At 47.5% G+C, this 20,826-nt stretch overlaps 3 protein-coding genes across 10 annotated transcripts in view; 1 reads left to right on the forward strand and 2 right to left on the reverse strand.

Annotated features, from left to right (window-relative positions):
• CHRNG (cholinergic receptor nicotinic gamma subunit) overlaps positions 1-1,446 on the forward strand; it is a gene marked incomplete at both ends in the record, with an annotated part of 32,184 nt that extends 30,738 nt beyond the window's left edge. The window contains one exon of the mRNA XM_081329934.1: positions 1,282-1,446. Coding sequence (XP_081186060.1) covers positions 1,282-1,446 — 165 coding nt within the window. The remainder of the gene's footprint in view (positions 1-1,281) is intronic.
• The window catches only part of LOC308669013 (solute carrier family 12 member 9-like), a 376,525-nt gene that overhangs the window by 286,812 nt on the left and 68,887 nt on the right, over positions 1-20,826 (reverse strand). The window lies entirely within an intron of this gene.
• EIF4E2 (eukaryotic translation initiation factor 4E family member 2) overlaps positions 16,551-20,826 on the reverse strand; it is a 52,323-nt gene continuing 48,047 nt past the window's right edge. For all 8 annotated transcript variants that reach the window (XR_014026649.1, XR_014026650.1, XR_014026651.1 and 5 more), the window contains one exon: positions 16,551-16,952. Coding sequence is in view for 2 of the 8 variants with exons in the window: in XM_081329477.1 (XP_081185603.1) it covers positions 16,913-16,952 (40 nt within the window). In the remaining 6 variants the exon portion in view is untranslated. The remainder of the gene's footprint in view (positions 16,953-20,826) is intronic.

Below are 20,826 nucleotides of genomic sequence, written 5' to 3' on the forward strand. Positions count from 1 at the left end.
TATGGAGATTGATTCCCACTGCCTGTTCTTCCATGTCTCGGTGAGAGGCAGGTTAAAAAGCCCTTTTTTTAAAAAAAAAGTGAAAAAAAGGAAAAATTGGAAACCTCGCTATTATGGTTCATTCCTTTGGAAAGAAAATAGACATTTATCAGCATTTTCTCTTAGGCCCGAATTCGAGTTGCAATCAGACCCACTTTCATCTATTCTCTCTGGCAAGCCGAAATTGATCATCAGATTGGAGCTGGGTCTATTTTCAACCTCTTTCTCTCTCTCTCCTTATTTCCCTCAGCTCCCCCCCCCCCGCTCCCCCCAATTTGGATTTCATAAATAAGTTAGATTTAAAGTGCCGGAAAACAAATGGTTCTGCGAGGAAACTTATTTTTGTTTCGTTGTTTTGGCACGAAAGGTGTCCCGGTTGCCGGCTCTTTCACGGCCTTTGAAAATTTCTATATTTTTTTTTTCAGTAAAAAGGAAGGGTGGGTTTTTTTAAAATTTTATTCCTCCCCCTCCTTCTTTCTCAGAAAGATTTCCATCTCAGTGGAAAGTTTTGGTTAGCTGCCGCCTTCTCCAGCAATAACACTGGGAAAGGTGTGTGCTTGTGTCAAAATCGGCAAGATTGAGGGGGTCCGTTGTTACAACTGTGGTTCTACATCAGTGATGGCGAAACTTTTAGAGACCGAATGCCCAAACTGCAACCCCAAAACCCACTTATGTATCATCGGGTGCCGGGTGGGCGTGGCCCTTTGGGTGGGCGTGGCTGCGGTGGTAACGGCAGACTGGGTGGGACTAAAAAGTTCAATCAATCAATTCCAACTTTGCAAGAACTTTTTCTTTCCCCGCAGGAAGTTGAAATTGATTGAACCTTTTTTTTTTTCTGCACATGCCGGCGGAGGCCTAAAGCGAAAAGGAGACTGGCCAGCCATTTGTCTGAAATGGTATAGGGTTTCCTGCCTGAGCAGGGGGTTGGACTAGATGACCTCCAAGGTCCCTTCCAACTTATTATTATTATTATTATAAAACCCAGCTGAAGGCCTAGGACTGGGGCGATGGCGCACGTGCCCACAGAGAGGGCTCTGCCTGCCACCTATGGCACCCGTGCCATAGGTTCGCCACCACGGTTCTACATTATACAACCCTGGTTGTCAGGATGTCCCCAATGGCCCACTGTTCTTCTCCATTTGGAGAGATTCTGCCTTGTGGTTGTCCTGAATTTCCTTCCTTCTGGGAAAATTAACTTTTTTTCCCAAGTTCCCTTGATTTCCGCCCCCCCTTTCTTTCCAGGAAAATGAAGAATGGATCCTGGTAGGAAGAGTCATTGACCGGGTCTGCTTCCTCATCATGGCCTCCGTTTTTATCTTTGGAACCATTGGCGTCTTCCTGATGGCTCACTTCAATCAAGTGCCAGGAGTACCTTTTGTGGGAGATCCGAAGCGATACCTGCCTTAGAAGCGGGCCAGGAACTGGATCCAGATTTCAATTTGGTCCTCTGCTTGGAGGAATATTGTACAGAGAACAAGGCTGCAGTGCAAGGCTATGGGGAATCTAACCTAGGAACTCTGGGCTTCGGCCATCTTGCAGAAATTAGCCTGTTTCTCAACCATGGCAACTTTTAAAGAGGTGTGAACTTCAACTCCCAGAATTCCTCCAACAGCCTCCCTCAAGAGTCTTTGGTCCGCTCAAGAGCAAAACCTGCGTGATTTGTATGTCGTGTACTATGTTGTATATAGTATGTTTAAATGTGTGTTATGCAGGGCTTTTTTTCTCATAGAACGCTCAGAACGGAGTTCCGGCACCTTTTTTGGATGGAACCTTGTAGGATAGGCAAGGCGGGTTGTATGACACATGTGAGTTCCGGCACCTTTTTCTTATACAAAAAAAGCACTGGTATTATGTACGTGTACACTTTCAAGAACAAGCAACTACATTTCATTTTTAATGTGCGCCATTGTGCCCACGGTAAAAAAAAATTGACAATAAAAGTTATCTATTTCAGTTTGGGATTTGTGTTAAAGCTGTGTTTGCCAGTCTCGGTAACTCTAAACTCAAAACTTCCGATTGGAAGGTTTGGACTGCCTTTCTGAATATTTGGTCAAGCTCAATTTGATTGACTCCTTGTAGAGGGAATTGCCTCAAGGGAAGAGATACTATCCAGACAACAATCGGATAAAAGAAAGCTGAGTCTAGAGCAGAACTGTAATCTGAGAAAGCATCTCAGACCAAATCCTGCCTAGTTCTCATGAAGATAAAGGCAGAGAGGGGGAAAGCCTAATTTAGACTTGCAAGATTCTGCTACAATCACTTTACAATAAAATTAGTATTGGCCTACCTCAGAGGCCCCCAACCTTGGCAACTTTAAGACTTGTGGACTTCAACTCCCAGAACTCCTCAGCCAGCCAAGAATAGAAGAAGAAAGGAGAGGAGAGGAGAGGAGAGGAGAGAAGAGAAGAGAAGATTTGGAAGGGGCCTTAGAGATCTGCTAGTCCAACCCCCTGTTCAAGCAGGAAAACCTTTAGAATCTACCCTATCAGCCCATTTCATCTATGACTCCAAAGGGATCTAACCCTAACCCTAAGCCTTGCCCTAGCCCGGGGTAGGCAACCTCGGCTCTTTTATGACTCATGGACTTCAACTCCCAGAATTCCTGAGTCAGCTATGCTGAATTCTGGGAGTTGAAGTCCATGAGTCATAAAAGAGCCGAGGTTGCCTATCCCTGCCCTAGCCCTAACCCTAATTTCCATGTTCAATGGGATTTTCCCATTTTTTCCACTGCGGCTCACAAAAGAGTCCCAGTGAAATGCTGATATGTTCCCTTTCCTTGGAGAACCTTCTAGAATCTAGCCCCATCATCCCATTTCTGCTCTCACTCAAACACTAGGCCTAACTCTAACTGTAATTCTCAATGAGATTTTCCCACGTTTCACTGCGACCCACAAGAGTCCATATGAAAAGCTGATTATGTTCCCTTTGCTTTGAGAACTTCCTAGAATCTAGCCCTAACACCCCTTTTTCATCCATGACTGCAAAGTCATCTAACCCTAACCCTAATTTTCACTGTCAATGGGATTTTCCCATGTATTTCACTGTGGCCCACAAAACAGTCCGAACGAAAAGTTGTTATGTTGCCTTTCCTTTGAGAACCTTCTAGAAAATAGCCCTAACAAAGGGATCCAAGCCTATCCCTAACCCAGGGGTAGGCAACCTCGGCTTTTTTATGACTCATGGACTTCAACTCCCAGAATTCCTGAGTCAGCATAGCTGACTGAGGAATTCTGGGAGTTGAAGTCCATGAGTCATAAAAGAGCCGAGGTTGCCTACCCCTGCCCTAACCCAACGTTAATTTTCATTGTCAATAGGCTTTTCCCATGTATTTCACTGAGGCCCACAAAAGAGTCCCAGTGAAAAGCTGATTTGTTCCCTTTTCCTTTGAGAACGTTCTAGATTCTACCCTATCACCCCATTTCACCCTGACTCCAAAGGGATGTAACCCTAACCTTAACCCTAGCCTAGGAGGCTAAAACATATAAGGAACGGCTGCTGGAATTGGGCGTGTCTAGTTTAATGAAGAGAAGGGTGAGGGGGGTCATGATAGCAGCCGTCCAGTTTTTCAAGGGCTGCCCCAAAGAAGAGGGAGTCAAGCTATTCTCTAAAGCACCCGAAGGCAGGACAAGAAGCAAGGGATGGAAACCAATCAAGGAGAGAAGCAACCTAGAACTGAGGAGAAATTTCCTGACAGAACAATTAACCAGGGGAACAACCTGCCTCCAGAAGCTGTGAATGCTCCAACACTGGAAGTTTTTAAGAAGAGACTGGGCAGCCATTTGTCTGAAATGGTATAGGGTCTCCTGCCTGAGCAGGGGGTTGGACTAGATGACCTCCAAGGTCCCTTCCAACTTTACTATTATGATTATGATTAGCCCTAGCCCTCATTTTCAGATTGTTGGGGGCAATTAAGCTGACTTTGTAATAATGCCGCTTGGGGGGGGCGAAAGCCCTAATAAGCAGGCATATACGGTACATAGAATGAAGGCTACTGCTAAGCTTGTAAGCCGCCCTGAGTCTTCGGAGAAGGGCGGGATATAAATGGAATTAAAATAAATAAAAATAAATAAATTTTCCCATGTATTTCACTGCGGCCCACAAATGAGTCTGAACAGAAAGCTGTGGTGTTCCCTTTTCTTTGAGAACTTCCTAGAATCTGGCCCTTAAACTATTTTTCAGCCCTAACTCCAGAGTGATGTAACGCTAACCCTAACCCTACTTTCATTTTCATGGTCAATGGAATTTTCCCCCATGTATTTCACTGCGGCCCACAAGATTCTGAACGAAAAGGTGTTACGTTCTCTTGCCTTTGAGAACTTATACTATTTCAGCAAGTGGCCGTCAGATCTCTTCTTGAAAGCCTACAGTCATGAAGCACTCACAACCTCTGAAGGCAAGCTACTCCTATGGTTGATTTTTCTCCCCCCCCCAGTTTTAGGGAGTTTCTCCTGAATTCCAGGTTGCTTCTCTCCTTGATTGGTTTCCATCCTTTGCTTCTTGTCCTTGTTGTGATTCAGGGTCAGCCTGTGGGTTCGGCAGTTGGGTCGGATGACTCAGAGGAGGAGGGGGGTGTTGAAGACCTTGCTGAGGGGGTTGAAGATCTTGCTGATGAGAGCCCTCAGCCAGGCCCCTCCCACTTGGTCACCACGGAGACCCAGCTGTGTGAGCCTGACAGCGTGGATGAAGATGACCCACAGCTGGCCCTGTTCAAGGACGCCCGACGCAGGAGGCAGTCAATTAGGAGTAAACAGAGGAAGGCAATGGGGCTTCTCGGAAGGAGGCAGAGAGAAGCCACGTCCTGAACTCTATATAAGGGGAATGTGTGGGGAGGGCTGGTTTGCTGAAGGCAACCGCTTGGATAGTTCGTGTTTCTTAAAGCTCCTGTTTCTTGGTTCGTGTCTTGTTTGTTTTTGTAGCTATAAATTTGGCAGGCGTAATTCCAGCCTCTTGCCGTTTGTAAAGGGGTTGTCCCTGCCTTTTCTGCAGGGCCGGTAGCAGGCTGGTACAGAACAGTCCTGCCTTCAGGGGCTTTGGAAAATAAATTGACCCCCTCTTCTTTGTGGCAGTCCCTCAAATACTAGAATACTGCTATCATGTCCACCCTAGTCCTTTTTTGCTCTAGACTGGCCAAAGTCAAATCCTGCAGCCGTTCCTCATATGTTTTTGTCTCCAGGCCCTTAATCATCTTAGTTGCTCTTCTCTGCATTTCCCCCCCCCCAAAGTCTCAACATCTTTTTTTTTGTAATGTGGTGATCAAAACTGGATGCTGTATTCCAGCTGTGCCCTTACTAAGGCTTTGTAAAGTGCTACTGATACTTCATGCGATTTTGATTCTAGGCCTCTGTTGATACAGCCGAGGATTGTATTAGCTTTTTTGGCTGCTGCTATACACTGCTGGCTCATATTTAAGTGATCGTCCACTAAATGTTTATGGAGATTCTCACGTTATCCAAGTTTGTCCCAAATGTGCTTTTCCAGGAGGCAACTGGACTTTCTCGTTTTTCTTTGAAGACCTTTTGCTTCTCATCCAAGAAGCTTCTTCAGCTCTGACTGGATGGTGAGGAATGGAAGGATTTATATTCCACTAGCACATTTCCAATTGACCTCATGGGGGATGAACAGGGATAGCCAAGGGGCCTGATGTGGCCTTTGGGGGGAGGCATAAAATGCCCAGGTCTGACATAGATGGTGCAAACACTTATGTTAGGAATGGTTCATGTGTTCTAGACTGATGTTTTGGAAGAACAGAGCTGAATCCTGAAATTGATTCTGCTTTGAAGGATTAATTTCCAGGAAATCCCCAGAGGATAAACTAAATGCTGTGAATTCTCCAGAATATTTCTCTCCCAGCTTGAATTTTTTTTTTGCATGCTACGCAATAACATCTTTAGTGCTGTGCAATAACATTCCATTCCTTGCTGATATTTCTATAATTTCTGACTCGATTCCATTTTAATAGTTTTGCTCTACGCTGGAATAATAGCTTTTAAAGCTTTGCTATTCATTAGCAGCCTGTTATTGTGTGGCTGGTTTTTCTTTTTTTCCCTTTTAATTGTTTACTTCTTAGAAACTTTCCATGTTTTAAAGTGTACTTTATAATCTGCAGAAACTAATTTGATTATTGGCCGCGTTAGGAAATTTAAAAGTCAATAAAGAATTGCCGCAGATTTTGTACAGACTAAACTCCTGAAGCATTTCTAAACGCAAGACAGATAACGTCACAGCTGCATTCTTATGAACCATATAACTTGGATACACTGGGTTGGCTCCTAATTAGAAAGGGCTTGTGGATCATCGTGCACTGATCCGAGTTTATGACCTATTTCTGCAGCAGTCATTAAGCAAACGCGCTCGTCAAAAGCAAACACCAAGGCCATTAAGCAAACCCATTGTTCTCTATGGTCTGTTTTGAACAAAACTGAATTCCAGACTTCTGTAGAGATAGCTTATGGGAAAAATTTAGGCAGCCAGTCCCATACAAGTAGTCTTCTACTTACGACCACAATCGAGCCCAAAATTTTATGTCGCTAAGTGAGACATTTGTTGAGTGAGTCTTGCCCCATTTTACGATTTTTTTCCCCTGCCACATTTATCAAGCAAATCACTGGAGTTGTTAAATGAGTAACACGGCCATTAAGTAAATCCGGCAACCCCCATTTGGCTTCACTTGTTAAAAGGCTTGCAAAAAGGGATCACATGATCCTGGGAAACCATCATAGGTACGGGCCAGTTGCCAACTGTCTGAATTTTGATCAGCCGACCCTGGGGATGCTGCAAAGGTCATAACTGTGAAAAATGGTCGTAGTGTTGTGATTCCTCGCCAGCCCATGGATCCGGCAGCTGAGTCTGAGGAATCAGATGAGGAGGAGGAGGAGGAGGAGGAGGGGCCTGGAGTGACATCAGAGTCAGAGGAAGGCTCTGAGGAGCTCCAAGACGTACAGTCAGACGAGGAGCCTGGCCCCTCTACTCGCGCTCAGGCTGAGACACAGCTGTGTTGGAAGCCTAAATTGGACAGTGATGAAGAAAAGTTGGGACAAATCCAGGATGCACGAAAGTGCCGGCGAGAGAAGCGAGTAGGACAGAGGAATGCAATGGGGCGGCTCCAAAGGCAAAGAAGAAGGCATTAGGAAGCCACGCCTTGGCTGAATTATAAAAGGGAAGGTGTGGGAGGTGCTGGTTGCCAAAGGCAGCCGTTTGTGTTGAGGATCAAATTTCTGTGAACTGTGTTTGTTTGCCTTGGCCATTGACTCAGGTCTGTGAGAATAAAAGGGTTGCCTTTTTCTTGCGGTTCCTGCCTGCTTGTGGGAAGAGGGGTTTCTCCTTGTGAGCAGAACCAGGACTCATGTAGGCTGGGACAGAACACTTAAGCCCCTTTTTTCAGTGCCGTTGTAACTTCAAATGGTCACTAAACAAACTGTTGTAAATCGAGGACTACTTGTATCAGTACTTCGAAGGCAGTTGTGGCACCGCAGAAAGAAAAGGGGTGGATCTGCTTTCCCTGCATTAAGACCCTGCTACAGGTAGTCCTCAACTTACGACCACAATCCAGATGAGGATTTCTCTTGCTAAGCAAGGCCTTGGGGTTTTTTTTTTAATTGCTCCTGATTTTACAACATTTTTGCCATGGTTGTTAAGCAAATCGTGGTGGTTGTTAAATGAATGATGTGGTCATTCAATAAATCCAACTTTCCCCCATTGACTCTGCTGGTCTGAAATCAACTGGGAAGGTCATAAACGGGGATCCTATGACCCAGGACATCGTAACCGTCGTGACCACACGGCGGTTGCCAAGGGCTTGAATTTTGATCACATGACTGTGGGGATGCTGCGAAGGTCGTAAGTGCGAGGACCAGTTGTAAGTCACTTTGGTCAATGGTGGTGTAACTTCAAACGGTCACTGAATTAACGGTTGTAAGTCAAGGGCTATCTGTAAAGGACTGGTTTGCGACCGTTTCAAAGCCTCCAATGTTTTAAGATGACTATCCGAAACTTAATTCTCCTGCCCTCTCTTTCTGGGGATTTCTTTCTCTTCTTGATTTTGTCCTCAGCTCATTCCCAACCTGCGTGGGAAGAAAAATCAGCTCCAGTTCCAAGCCGGGAGTAAGACAGTGGAAATAAAATGGAGGCTGCTGGAAATAAAATGGAGGCAAGCTGCTTAGGAAAGGTTTTTAGAATAGCATAGCATAGCATAGCATAGCATAGCATAGCATAGCATAGCATAGCATAGCATACCATAGAGCTGGAAGGGACTTTGGAGGTCTTCTAGTCCAGCCCCCTACTCAAGTAGGAGAACCTATACCTTTTCAGACAAGTGGCTGTCCAGTTTCTTTTAAAAAAACCTCCAGTGATGGAGTGCCCATGATTTCTGGAGGCAAGCTGTTCCACTGGTTAATTGTCCTCACTGTCAGGAAGTTTCTCCTTAATTCCAGGTTGCTTCTCTCTTTGGTCAGTTTCCATCCGTTGTTTCTTGTCCTGCCCTCTGGTGCTTTGGAGAATAGTCTGACCCCTTCTTCTTCGTGGCAGCCCGTCAAATACCTGAATCCTGCTATCATGTCACCCCTATTTATTCTTTTCTTTAGACTAGCCAAACCCAAGTCCTGCAGCTGTTCTCCAGGCCTTGGATCATTTTAGTTGCTCTTCTCTTTTAATGATGAGCAGAACCAACAACAGCATGCAGTTCTGGGACAGCTGACAAAATGGAGTTGAGAGTAGGTGGGACTTTAAACATTCTTTGGGCTTTGTATTTGTGATGCCTGTTTCTTTTTTCTTTTTTTTCTTTTTTATTGAAAAGTTTTTCAATACATTTTATCTTTAACAAAACAACCCCTCCCCACCCACCCTCCCCCTTCCCAACCCAAGCCTCCCCCCTCCCCTTCCCCCCTCCCCGACTTCCCAGAGCTAAATACAAGGTATAAAAGTAGAAACAATCAAAAACTACCATATGCTAACAACAATGAACTATTAGGTCTGTTTCTTTAATCTTCTAATGGCTGTTGCCAGATTCCTATGGGGTCATGTAGGAGTCATGGCTGGATCTATAGGGAAAAGGGGAAATGCAAGTCCCAGGTGTTTCTCTGGGCTAATCTTGTCAACTTTTGCCTTGCCTAATTGTGTTGCTTATCTGGAGACTCTGTTCTTTGCTTATGAACAGAATGTCCCAGTCTTTCTGAATGGATTGTTATTGTTGTTGTTAGTTGCAAAGTTGTGTCCAACCCATTGCAATCCCATGGACAACCTTCCTCCAGGCCTTCCTGTCATCTACCATCTTCTGGAGTCCATTTAGTCTCACGCCTACTGCTTCAGTGACTCCATCCAGCCACCTCATTCTCTGTCGTCCCCTTCTTCTCTTGCCCTCAACCTTTCCCAGCATGAGGCTCTTCTCCAGTGAGTCCTTCCTTCTCATTAGGTGGCCAAAGGATTTGAGTTTCAACTTCAGGATCTGGCCTTCTAAAGAGCAGTCAGGGTTGATCTCCTCTAGAACTGACCAAGGGACTCGCAGGAGTCTTCTCCAGCACCAGAGTTCAAAGGCCTCAATTCTTTGGCGCTCAGCCTTTCTTACGGCCCAACTTTCACTGACATACATTGCAACTGGGAAGACCATAGCCTTGACTATACGCACTTTTGTTGGAAGAGTGATGTCTCTGCTTTTTAGTGTGCTGTCTAGATTTGCCATGGCTTTCCTCTGGGCTGGGGGGGGGGTAGGGGGTGGGCAGGGGGGTGCTGATTTCCTACACCTGGCAGGATGTGAGTTTGGAAGGGCAGTGGCTATTCCCAAAAGGACTGGTGGTCTGGTACTCGGGAAGAGTCCATTTCACAGGCCTGGTGCAACAGCTCCCTCTGCTGACTGCTTTGGGAATCTTGCTAAGGCTCATCTGTGTGTCTTATATTAATATCAATCCCGGTCTGTGCTTTGGAGCCGAGTCAGTTTTGTTTGACTCTTGGCAACAGCCTGGACAAGACTCTGTGGTTTTCTTGGCAAGGTTTTTTTTTCCAGAAGTAGCTTTCCATTGCTATCTTCCCAAGGCTGAGAGAGAGAGAGGCTGGCTCAAAGTCACCTAGATGATTTGTAGCTGATCGGCTCCTGGTTTATAGTCGGATGGTTTAAACCTCTACACCAGTGTTTCTCAACCTTGGGAACTTTAAGATGTGTGGACTTCAACTGCTAGGATTAGTCTAACAAGCCCAAGTTGGCCCCTGCACCTTTAAGCTAGGCCTAACTCTTGTCCATGCAAAGGGTTATCTGCAAAGCTTTCAGCTGAACCAGTACTTGAGTCGTCCAGTATTTGAGGAAAGGTGGGTGGCTATATAAATGTTTTAAATAAAAACCATACATATGTAAGAGACCGCCCCTCCTCCTCCTAGCTCTGATGTTGTTACCTAGTTGGGTAATGAAATGTCTGCAAGTACCAACCAAGCTCAGAGAGCACCAGGGGCCCCACAGTTCTTCTTCTCTCCTCCTCCTCCTCCTCTCTGCAAACCCCACTGCCTTCTAACACTGACATTATCTAGTTTGGTAATGAAACATCTGCAAGAAAACAACCATGTTCAGAGAGCACCAAGGACCCCCACAGTTCTCCTCCTCCTCCTCCTCCTCCTCCTGCAAACTCCACTCCCATCTAGCCCTGATGATGTTACCTAGTTGGGTAATGAAACGTCTGCAAGAAAACAACTAAGTTCAGAGAGCACCAAGGACCCCACAGTACTACTACTACTACTACTACTACTACTTCTCCTTCTCTTCCCTGCAAACCCCACTCCCACCTAGCCCTGATGATGTAACCTAGTTGGGTAATGAAACGTCTGCAGAGAGCACCAAGGACCCCACAGTCCTCCTCCTCTTCCTCTCTGCAAACCCCACTGCCTTCTAACACCGATACTTTACCTAGTTGGGGTACTGAAACATCTGCAAGACAGCCACCAAGCTCAGACAGCACCAAGGACCCCAGCCCGCTTCAAGGCCAGATTCGACGTTAGAAAGAACATCATTTTTTTCATTCACTTTTTTTGTTCTTTTAAAGCGGGGTGGGGGTGGGGGGGAATTAAAATGCAGCCGACCTGAAGTCTGTAAGAGGCTCAGACAAGCACCAGAGACCAAGGAGCGAACGGAGAGACCCCCCAACACACACACACACTTCCTTCCCAGGCTCTGCAGAAGAGGCGGTTTTTGGTTCCCCCCCCCCCCGTCTCGGAGCTTGGGATGGGGTCGGAGGCCGAGCAGCGCGGGAGCAAACGAAGCAGCCGCGGCGAGAACTCCTTCTGCGGCTCAGGAGCGAAACGAAAGCCTTTAAGTGCCGTCGTTTGCAGAACAATTAATGCGACGTGGCGGGCAGGCGAGCGCAGCTGGCAGCCTCAGCCGCTTTTACATGGGTATTTTGAGGGCTTACAGCAAGCGAGCGCTGTTATAAGCGGAGCGCAGATCTCCCCAGAACCAATATCGGAGACAGCGGGGGTCGGCTGTTTAGCTGAATAACAAATGGCAGAATGCTGCAGTGGCGCAGAGCAAAAATAAAATAAAATAAAATAAAATAAAATAAAATAAAATAAAATAAAATAAAATAAAATAAAATAAAATAAAATAAAATAAAATAATAAAATAAAATAAAATAAAATAAAATAAAATAATAAAATAAAATAAAATAAAGAAATAAAATAAAATAAAATAAAATAAAATAAAATAAAATAAATAAAATAATAAATAAAAAATAAAATAAAATAAAATAAAATAAAATAAAATAAAATAAAAAAATAAAATAATAAAATAAAATAAAATAAAATAAAATAATAAAATAATAAAATAAAATAAAATAATAAAATAAATAAAATAAAATAAAATAAAATTATATATATAGATTTGTCCCATGTTTGGGGCCTAGCAAGGTAATCTAAATAGTTAACAAATAGTTGACACATATCTCCCCTTGCTTCTAAAGCTAACAAAGTGAGAGAGATCCTGTGGCTCAAGATGTAAAAACAACTGCCTAGTGTGCAATCAGCCCAGGTTCGAATCTCAGAAGGGTATGGCTGACTGATGAAAACTAATAAGTTTGAAATGTATTTCAGTTTCCCTTAATTCTTTGTTAGTAATTTACACAAATATATGAGCTGTCAAGAGCCAGCGCTTGTCCGAGGACGTGGTCATGTGGCCGGCATGACTAGACGCCAAAGGCGCACAGAACGCTGTTACCTTCCCACGGTAGTGGTCCCTATTTTTGAATCCCGAGTGCCGCGTAGCAGAGTGAGCGCCTGTTACTCGTCCCAGCTTCTGCCAACCTAGCAGTTCGAAAGCACATAAAAATGGAAGTAGAAAATAGCGCCGACTGCCTCCGGATGGGGCGAGGGATGCAGCTGAGGGTGCGGGAGGCTGTTGCAGAATATTAAAGAATAGCCGAGGTGGAAGGGACCTTGGAGGTCTTCTAGTCCCACCCACAGGCAGAAAACCCTGTAACAGGGGTCTTCACACTTGGCCCCTTTTATGACTTGTGGACTCAGCACGCCTGGCTGAGGAATTCTGGGTGTTGGAAGTCCGCAAGTCATAAAAGGGCCACGTTTATTTTTATTTTTTTTAATTTTAATTCCATTTATATCCCGCCCTTCTCCGAAGACTCAGGGCGGCTTACAAGCTTAGCAGTAGCCTTCATTCTATGTATATGCCTGCTTATTAGGGCTTTCACACACACCCCAAGCAGCATTATTACAAAGTCAGCTTATTGCCCCCAACAATCTGGGTCCTCATTTTACCTACCTCGGAAGGATGGAAGGCTGAGTCAACCTTGAGCCTGGTGGGACGCGAACCTGCACTAATTGCAGGCAGCTGGTGTTACTTAAGGAGGTGTTAGCCCACTGCTCCACCAAGGCTCAGGGGGGTTTGAAGACCCCCCCCCTGCCCTATAACGTTTCAGTCAAATGGTTGTCCAGTCTCTTCTTAAAAACCTCCATTGTTTGGAGCACCCACAACTTCTGGAGGCAAAAGCCATTCCACTGGTTGATTGTTCCGATGGTTAATTGTTGGAGTGGTTAATTGTTGTTAATTTCCTGAGAGTTAGAACAGTTAGTCAGTGGAACAACTTGCCTCCAGAAGTTGTTGAATGCTCCAACAGTTTTTAAGTTTTTAAGAAGAGATTGGACAACCATTTCTCTGAAATAGGTATAGGGTTTCCTGCCTGATCAGGGGGCTGGACTAGAAGACCTCCAAGGTCCCTTCCAACTCTGTCTATTCTATTCTGTTCTGTTCTGTATTTCCTATTCTATTCTATTCTATTCTATTCTATTCTATTCTATTCTATTCTATTCTATTCTATTCTATTCTATTCTAATTCTAATTCTATTCATTTGGTGACTAAAGTTACAATGGCATTGGAAAAAGTGACTTATGACCATTTTTCACACTTACGACGGTTGCAGCGTCCCCAGGGTCACGCAATCAAACTTTGGATGCTTGGCAACCGGCAGGTACTTATGACGGTTGCAGTGACCTTGGGGGGGGGTCACGTGATCCCCTTTTGCGACCTTCTGACAAGCAAAGCCAATGGGGGAAGCCAGATTCACTTCACAACCCTATTACTGGCTTCACAACTGTGGCAGGAAAGGCCGTAAGGTGGGGCAAAACTCCCTTAACAACGGTCTTGCTGAGCAATGGAAATTTTGGCCTCCATCATAGTCGTAAGTCGAGGACTTCCTGTACAGAGGTGATGCTCGCTCAGTGTTCTCCTTGTATGGGTTCACGGGCCTGATGTTGACTACATTCAGTTGCTTAGACTTTGCTGGCTGAGGAATTCTGGGAGTTGAAGTCCACAAGCAGAAGACCTTACACCAGGGGTCCTCAACCTGGGCAATGTGAAGAGTTGTGGACTTCAACTCCCAGAATTCCTCAGCCAGCCAAGCTGGCTGAGGAATTCTGGGAGTTGAAGTCCACAAGTCTTCACGTTGCCCAGGTTGAGGACCCCCTGGCTTACAGCCGCAATCAAGGGACGCTAAAGCAATCCAGACCTGATCCAGGTGTTACTTGAGTCCCAAACGGAGTGATGCTTGCACACGGCGACGCACGAGCTCAGGATGTCGTTGTCAAGGCGGCCAGGATATTTGTGCAAAAAAGAAAAAGATGAAAGCCCCCAGTTTTCATCTGCCTCGCTCATTACTGTCCTCAGCTGCTCTTGGCTCCTGATAAGATTTCAGCAGAAAGAGGGAGCAGCCGTTAAAGCAGAGATAAAACCTCTCGAGGCGGATAAGGGGATGATGGGTCTTTTGATCCCAAGGGCACTAGGAGTGCGGCAACTGGCAACTGGCTTGCTTAATCAAAAGCTGTTTGGCTGAGGTTTTCTGCAACTTTACTTCAGCACTGGGTGCGTGACTCCGTTTGCTTTTAATTTGATTGCTTGTCTTGAAGAGAGGAGTAGGGAGGGAAAGAGAAGCAGTGGTAGCCTCCTTCTGACGAAGACTTTAACCTTTCTAAAGCAGTCGCCATGTCGTTTATTCCCGGCTTGGACCGAACCGTGAAGACTTTTCCTTCAACTCTTCCTTTCTCGTTTCCTTCCTTCCTTCCTTCCTTCCTTCCTTCCTTCCTTCCTTCCTTCCTTCCCTTTCCTCCCTTCCCTCCCCTGCAATGAGATTCGGGATTGAATTTCATGCTTTAAAAAAATGGTGCTTTTTCTAGTTTTAAAAAATCGAGTCTTCTCTGGTATCCGGGGAAGGAAATTCCTGATGCTGGGGTCAGGGATGTGGTAGCCCAGGAGGCAAAAAAAAAAAAAAAAAATTTTTTTTTACCCACATGGAAAAACAAACACTGGAACGAGACCCGGGATTGAATTTCATGCTTAAAATTTCTTTTTCTTTCTTTCCTTTCTCTCTCTTTCTTTCTTTCTCCTTCCTTCCTTCTTTCATCCCCTTTTCTCTTCTGGCTTTCACTGACCCTTGGCCCCCTGCAGGATGCAGAGCCCTGCCTGCCTGCCACTGCCTCTTGCAGACCCCTTCTTGTCACAGGCTTTTCCAGCTCCTTGTCTGCCCCTCGTATCCTTGACACGGTCAGTCACCAGGAGCTCGAGTTGCAGAAACAGGCAATGGAGACGTCGGGCATTTCTCAGGGAGCAGGTGAATAACAGCAAAGAAACCAACACACACACACACACGCCAATTACAGTCGCGTTAACGATTGTGTGATTCTGCAGGCAGACACGTACCACCAAATAGATCAGCAATAAAGAAGAGGAAAGAAAAATCAATGGCGCTTTGCCAGGCTCTCCGCTCTGAGCGCCCTTAAGACGCTCAACACATTTAAATTACAAAGGAGGAAATTCCCGTTAAGACTTGCTGCCTTTTTGGTCAGCAAACATGCAGGGTGTTCGTCTGACTGACAACGGTGCCTTTTAACAAGGGGCACTAGAGCACCACTTCTCTACCTTGGCAACTTTAAAATATGTGGACGTCAACTCCCAGGATTCCTGAGCCAGGATGGGGGGGGGAAGAGTTCAACTCCCAGAATTCCCCAGCCAGGATGGGGAGAAAAGAGTTCAACTCCCAGAATTCCCCAGCCAGCATGGGGGGGGGGAAAGAAAGAGTTCAACTCCCAGAATTCACCAGCCAGGATGGGGGGGAAGACTTCAACTCCCAGAATTCCCCAGCCAGGATGGGGGGGAAAGAAAGTTCAACTCCCAGAATTCCCCAGCCAGGATGGGGGGAAAAAAGAAAGAGTTCAACTCCCAGAATTCCCCAGCCAGGATGGGGGGGGGGAAAGAAAGAGTTCAACTCCCAGAATTCCCCAGCCAGGATGGGGGGGGGAAAGAAAGAGTTCAACTCCCAGAATTTCCCAGCCAGGATGGGGGGGGGGAAATTCAACTCCCAGAATTCCCCAGCCAGGATGGGGGGGAAGAGTTCAACTCCCAGAATTCCCCAGCCAGCACGGGGGTCTTCAACTTCCAGAATTCCCCAGCCACCATGGGAGACATCAGCTCTCAGAATTTCCCAGCCAGGATGAGGGAGGGGGGGAAACTTCAACTCCCAGAATTCCCCAGCCCCTGGGACTTGGGCCTGCTGGCATCAGCAAGCCACTGAGTAACTTAGGTGCTTACATCAGATGTCGTGGCGTCATTGCCCGGCACCATTTGGGTAAAAAAGCCACTGGAGGCAGACGGAGTCCTGAGGATGTGCTGGTCGTGAACTCTGCGAACGAGGCGGCTTTTGAAATCCAGACTTAGCACCAGCCACCCTCCCGATTCTTCCCCAAAATGGCCCCTGGCTGGGGAAACTAAGGGGCTCGAGCTGAGCGGAAGCAGATTTAAAGAAAACATTCGTTTTTCCAACTCTTTATCTCGAGTTTGCAGGAAGTGCTTCCCCAAACGGGAATTTAAAGCTTGGTACCGACCGTGTCTCCCCCATTTGCATTCGCCCCTCTGATCTGCTGCCAACTCGAGCAGAGGCTTCCGAGCTGAGCCCGGCCGTCTGTCGAAACCAGATTCCCGCACCCCCATTGAAAACGAGACGCGAGGAGGAGGAGGAGGAGGAGGAGGAGGAGAAGCAACTAGGAGCCTAATCGTTTATTGGCAGAAGGAAGGGGTGCCAACTCTCCGACGGCCTCTGCCGTGGCAGAGACCCTCATAATACTGGAAACCCTCTGGGCAGACGTGGGCCCTTAGCAAGAGGAGCCGCCCGGTGGGAAATGTCCCGAGGAATGCCAAAGGCAATAGTTTCCCCCTGCTCGGCCTGGCAGGTCCCTCGGCTGCCGAAGGTCAGTCTTTGACACGGGTGTAAAGGCCGTCTTGAAGGGCCAAGGGTCCGGGCCCTCCGGCCAGCTTGGCCTGGAAGGCACCAAGGGAGACGCCTGCCCCTTTTTGCCAGGCTGGACGCCGGAGGAGCTGGTTGGTGTTGAATCCTCGCCTCCGTCTCACAAAGCGATCTTGGTATTTCGGAAGCTGGAATTATCCCTGCAAGACAAAGGGAGAAAACAGACCAGTTTACGAGGGCCAGGCAAAACTAATGAGCTAATGGGGGTGGGGGGAAGTCTGTCAAGTGTGTACTACACACCGCGAAGCGACTCTCTTTCCGCTTGGACCCTGAAGGTGCGTGAACGCAGCTAACAACCCGTTAAGGGCAAGAGGGAAAGCGCCGACCGGCTGGCTTGTTAAGATTTTGAGGGCCTTTCGCCTAAAGAGGGTCCCAGTGCAAAAAAAGAGAGAAAGGTGTGTGTGTGTGTGTGTGTGTCTCAAATGGGCTTCTGTTTTGTCCCTGATTTTGCGGGCTATAGGAATTGGGGTGGGGGGGAAGGGTCTAAGACAGGGGCCTTCAAACTTGTCCCTTTGATGACTTGTGGACTTCAACTCCCAGAATTCCTCAGCACATGCTGGCTGGGGAATTCTGGGAGTTGAAGTCCACAAGTCTTCAAAGTTGCCAAATTTGGACACCCATGGCCTACAGCAGGAGTCTTCAAACCTGGCCCTTTGATGACTTGGGGACTTCAACTCCCAGAATGCCTGGCTGAGAAATTCTGGGAGTTGAAGCCCACAAGTCATCAAAGGGCCAAGTTTGAAGACTCCTAGTCTAGGACAACTCATTGCGGGACAACTCACCGCCCAGGCAAGACTTATTCTAATATCGAAGGAACGACGGGATAGAACCATTCAGAGCCATGATGGCGCAGTGGTTTGAAGGCAGTATTGTCGGCTAACTCTGCCTGACGCCAAGAGTTTGATCCTCACCAGCTCAAGCTTGACTCAGCTGCCCATTCTTCCCGGGTCAGTAAAATGAGGACCTGGATTGTTGGGGGGAGGGCAATATATGGACTCTGTCGATCAACGGTCCACAACCTTTGTGGCTTGGCGGGAGTGGGCAGAGGGCTGTGTGAGCATCGGAATGGCTGCGCGCGCATGTGGGCACACAGCTCGACTTGCGCAAAAGTCAGGCCGGCACGCACGTGTACACAGCTCGACATGCGAAGTTGAGCTGCGTGCACATCCCTACGTGCCATTCCAATGCTCAGGCATCCCTCTGACCCCACCCCCAAGACGCAAAGATTGGGGACCGCTGATCTACAGAGTCCGCATATTGTCCTCCCCCCAATCTTCGCGCCAGCCCATCGCTCACGCAGCCCGGTTGTGAATAGCCCACGACCCAGAGGTTTGGGGGTGGGGTTTTTTTTCCCTGCTGTAGACTGCTTAGAGAGGGCTGTAAAGCAGTATGAAGCGGTATATAAGTCTAAGCGCTCTTGCTGTTACAGGAAGGATGCCGGAGGAGGGAGCAAAGGAAATGTGAATGAGAAAAAATAAATGTTTAAAATGATTTTAAATAATTAAGCGGAGCTGTCGCATTGTTCCACGGCGAATCCGCTGCCATTGAGGGCAACAGCTGGATAAGAGGGATCACTTGGAGGGAAATATATATATATGTGTGTGTGTGTGTGTGTGTGTGTGTGTGTGTGTGTATGTATGTATGTATGTATGTATGTATGTATGTATTAAGAAAAGGAAAGGCCTAGAGTCCGTCTCCAGCCCGGCCCTGCCCTTGCTTAAAAAAAAAAAGAGCAGATATTTGCGCAACCAAACATTTCACTCTTCTGTAAACTGCCATCCATCAAGGTGTGTATAATGGTTGCACAAGGCCAACAAAGCTTGTTAGTGATGGAAGGTAATAAAAACCAACACCTGCTCAGGCTCTTCTTCCTGGTCTGCCTAGGGAGGTTTGCTCTTTTATTGTGTTGTTGTTGTTGTTTAGTATGTGTGTGGTGGTGGTGTTCCAGCCATCCCCCGCGCCCCCCCACCCCGCTCAAGAGCTTGGTGTTTTGTAAGCCTCTGTTGCTTGCTTACTCCTCTTGGCAATCCAAGATGATTCGTTTGTGGTTTGGAGGCTAATTAGTTAATGGAAAGCAGAGGGAGCCCACGGGGGCGTGGCAAACGACAATCGAGATGGCGGCAGGTGGCGGTCACAATAGTACAATGGAAGCAGGAGGAGGGGCTTAAACCCAGGGGGAGGGACTTAAATTGGACTGTCCTGGCCGATAAATCTGAATATCTGACTGTATCCGGTAGGCCAGGGGTGTCCAAATTTGGCAACTTTGAAGGGCTTGTGGACTTCAACTCCCAGAATTCCCTAGCCTGGCTGAGGAATTCTGGGAGTTGAAGTCCACAAGTCGTAAAAAGGGCCACGTTTGAAGACCCCCGCCGTAGGCCATGGGTGTCCAAATTTGGCAACTTTGAAGGGCTTGTGGACTTCAACTCCCAGAATTCCTTAGCCTGGCTGAGGAATTCTGGGAGTTGAAGTCCACAAGTCGTAAAAAGGGCCATGTTTGAAGACCCCCGCCGTAGGCCATGGGTGTCCAAATTTGGCAACTTTGAAGGCTTGTGGACTTCAACTGCCAGAATTCCCCAGCCGGCGCGTGCCGGCTGGGGAATTCTGGAAGTTGAAGTCCACAAGCCTTCAAAGTTGCCAAGAGGACTGTAGGCACTCTTGATCCAAAACCTTTCTACGGGGATCTTCTACTCTTTGTTCCTCCTCCTCCCACTGGGGCCGGCCGGAGACTTAAAAATGACACACACCAGCGGCCCCAGAGAAGGAGGGAAGGCCCGCCAATAGCGCCCAGCGGGGAAGATCTTCCTAGTTGAGTCTCAAGTTCAACCGTGAAGGCAGATCAAAGCTAGCCTGGAAGTTTCCTCCTCCCCATCCGGGAACGAGCCCAGCCCCACCACCCCCTGCAATAAACAGCACGTTCACAACAGCAACACCAGCAAAATGAAATAAATAAAATGTTTAAAAACAAAACAAAAACAAAAACGAAACCAAAGGGAGCCCGAGAGCAGCTAATTTTATTTTGGGATGGTCCCCTGCGTCTTTTCCTTCCAGGAATCTGAGGGGACGAGGACCACGATCAGAAGGTGACTCTGGGTGGGGGCTGAAGAGAGCCAACTTAATAGCACTAGCAGACATATATACGGCTTCACGGCGCTTGACACCCCTCTCTTAAGCGGTTTACGGAGTCAGGATATTATCCCCAACCATCGAGGCCCTCATTTGACCGACCTCGGAAGGCTGAGTCGCCCTTGAGCCGGTCAGGATCGAACTCCTGGCAATGGGCAGAGTCAGCCGGCAATACTGCATTCTAACCACTGCCCCACCGCGGCTCTAACCACCGGGCCACCGTTTCTTCTACCCCTCCCTCTTTGAGCCGTTGGCGCCGCCACGGTTAAAATGCCGCGTTGCCGGCTGAGTCTGCCCACTGCCAGGAGTTTGATCCTGACCGGCTCAAGGTCGACTCCGCCTTCCGAGGTCGGTAAAAATGAGGGCCCAGATTGTCGGGGAGGGGGTGGGGGAAGGCAAGAGGCTGACTCTGTAAACCGCTTAGAGAAGGCTCTAAAGCGGTATATCGGTCTACTGCTACTGCTCTTCTTACACTGAGCCTCAGTTCTGCAGACGCGGGATATACGCTTTTCTTGCGGCAAAGCGGGCTCGTGAGGCGAGTCAACCCGGCCCCAATGGACGGAAGAGGCTGGGCGAGGTCACACACCTGCCGGAAGTCCTTCCCGGTTTGTGTTGTCGTTTTTAAAAGCCGAGAGAGGCAATTTGGGGCTGGCAGGTTGTGCCCGGACCGCTGGCCCTCCGGCAAGCGAGGTGGCAGCTGGCTGGACTGGGGGTGGGGCCCTTCCTCCCTCCCCACTTGATGGTCCCACACATCCACACAACACAAGCAAGCTAAGGATGTACCTGTCAGCCTTGGAAGAGCCTGGGCAACCAAGGGGGCAAGCTGAGGTGTTTAAGGGGTTTGGACACCTGAGAATTTAGCCTCGGCTCCCCCCCCACAAAAAACCCCCC

This window comes from Vipera berus (assembly GCF_964194415.1).
Source record: "Vipera berus genome assembly, chromosome: 5".
In the NCBI taxonomy this organism is placed as follows: domain Eukaryota; kingdom Metazoa; phylum Chordata; class Lepidosauria; order Squamata; family Viperidae; genus Vipera; species Vipera berus.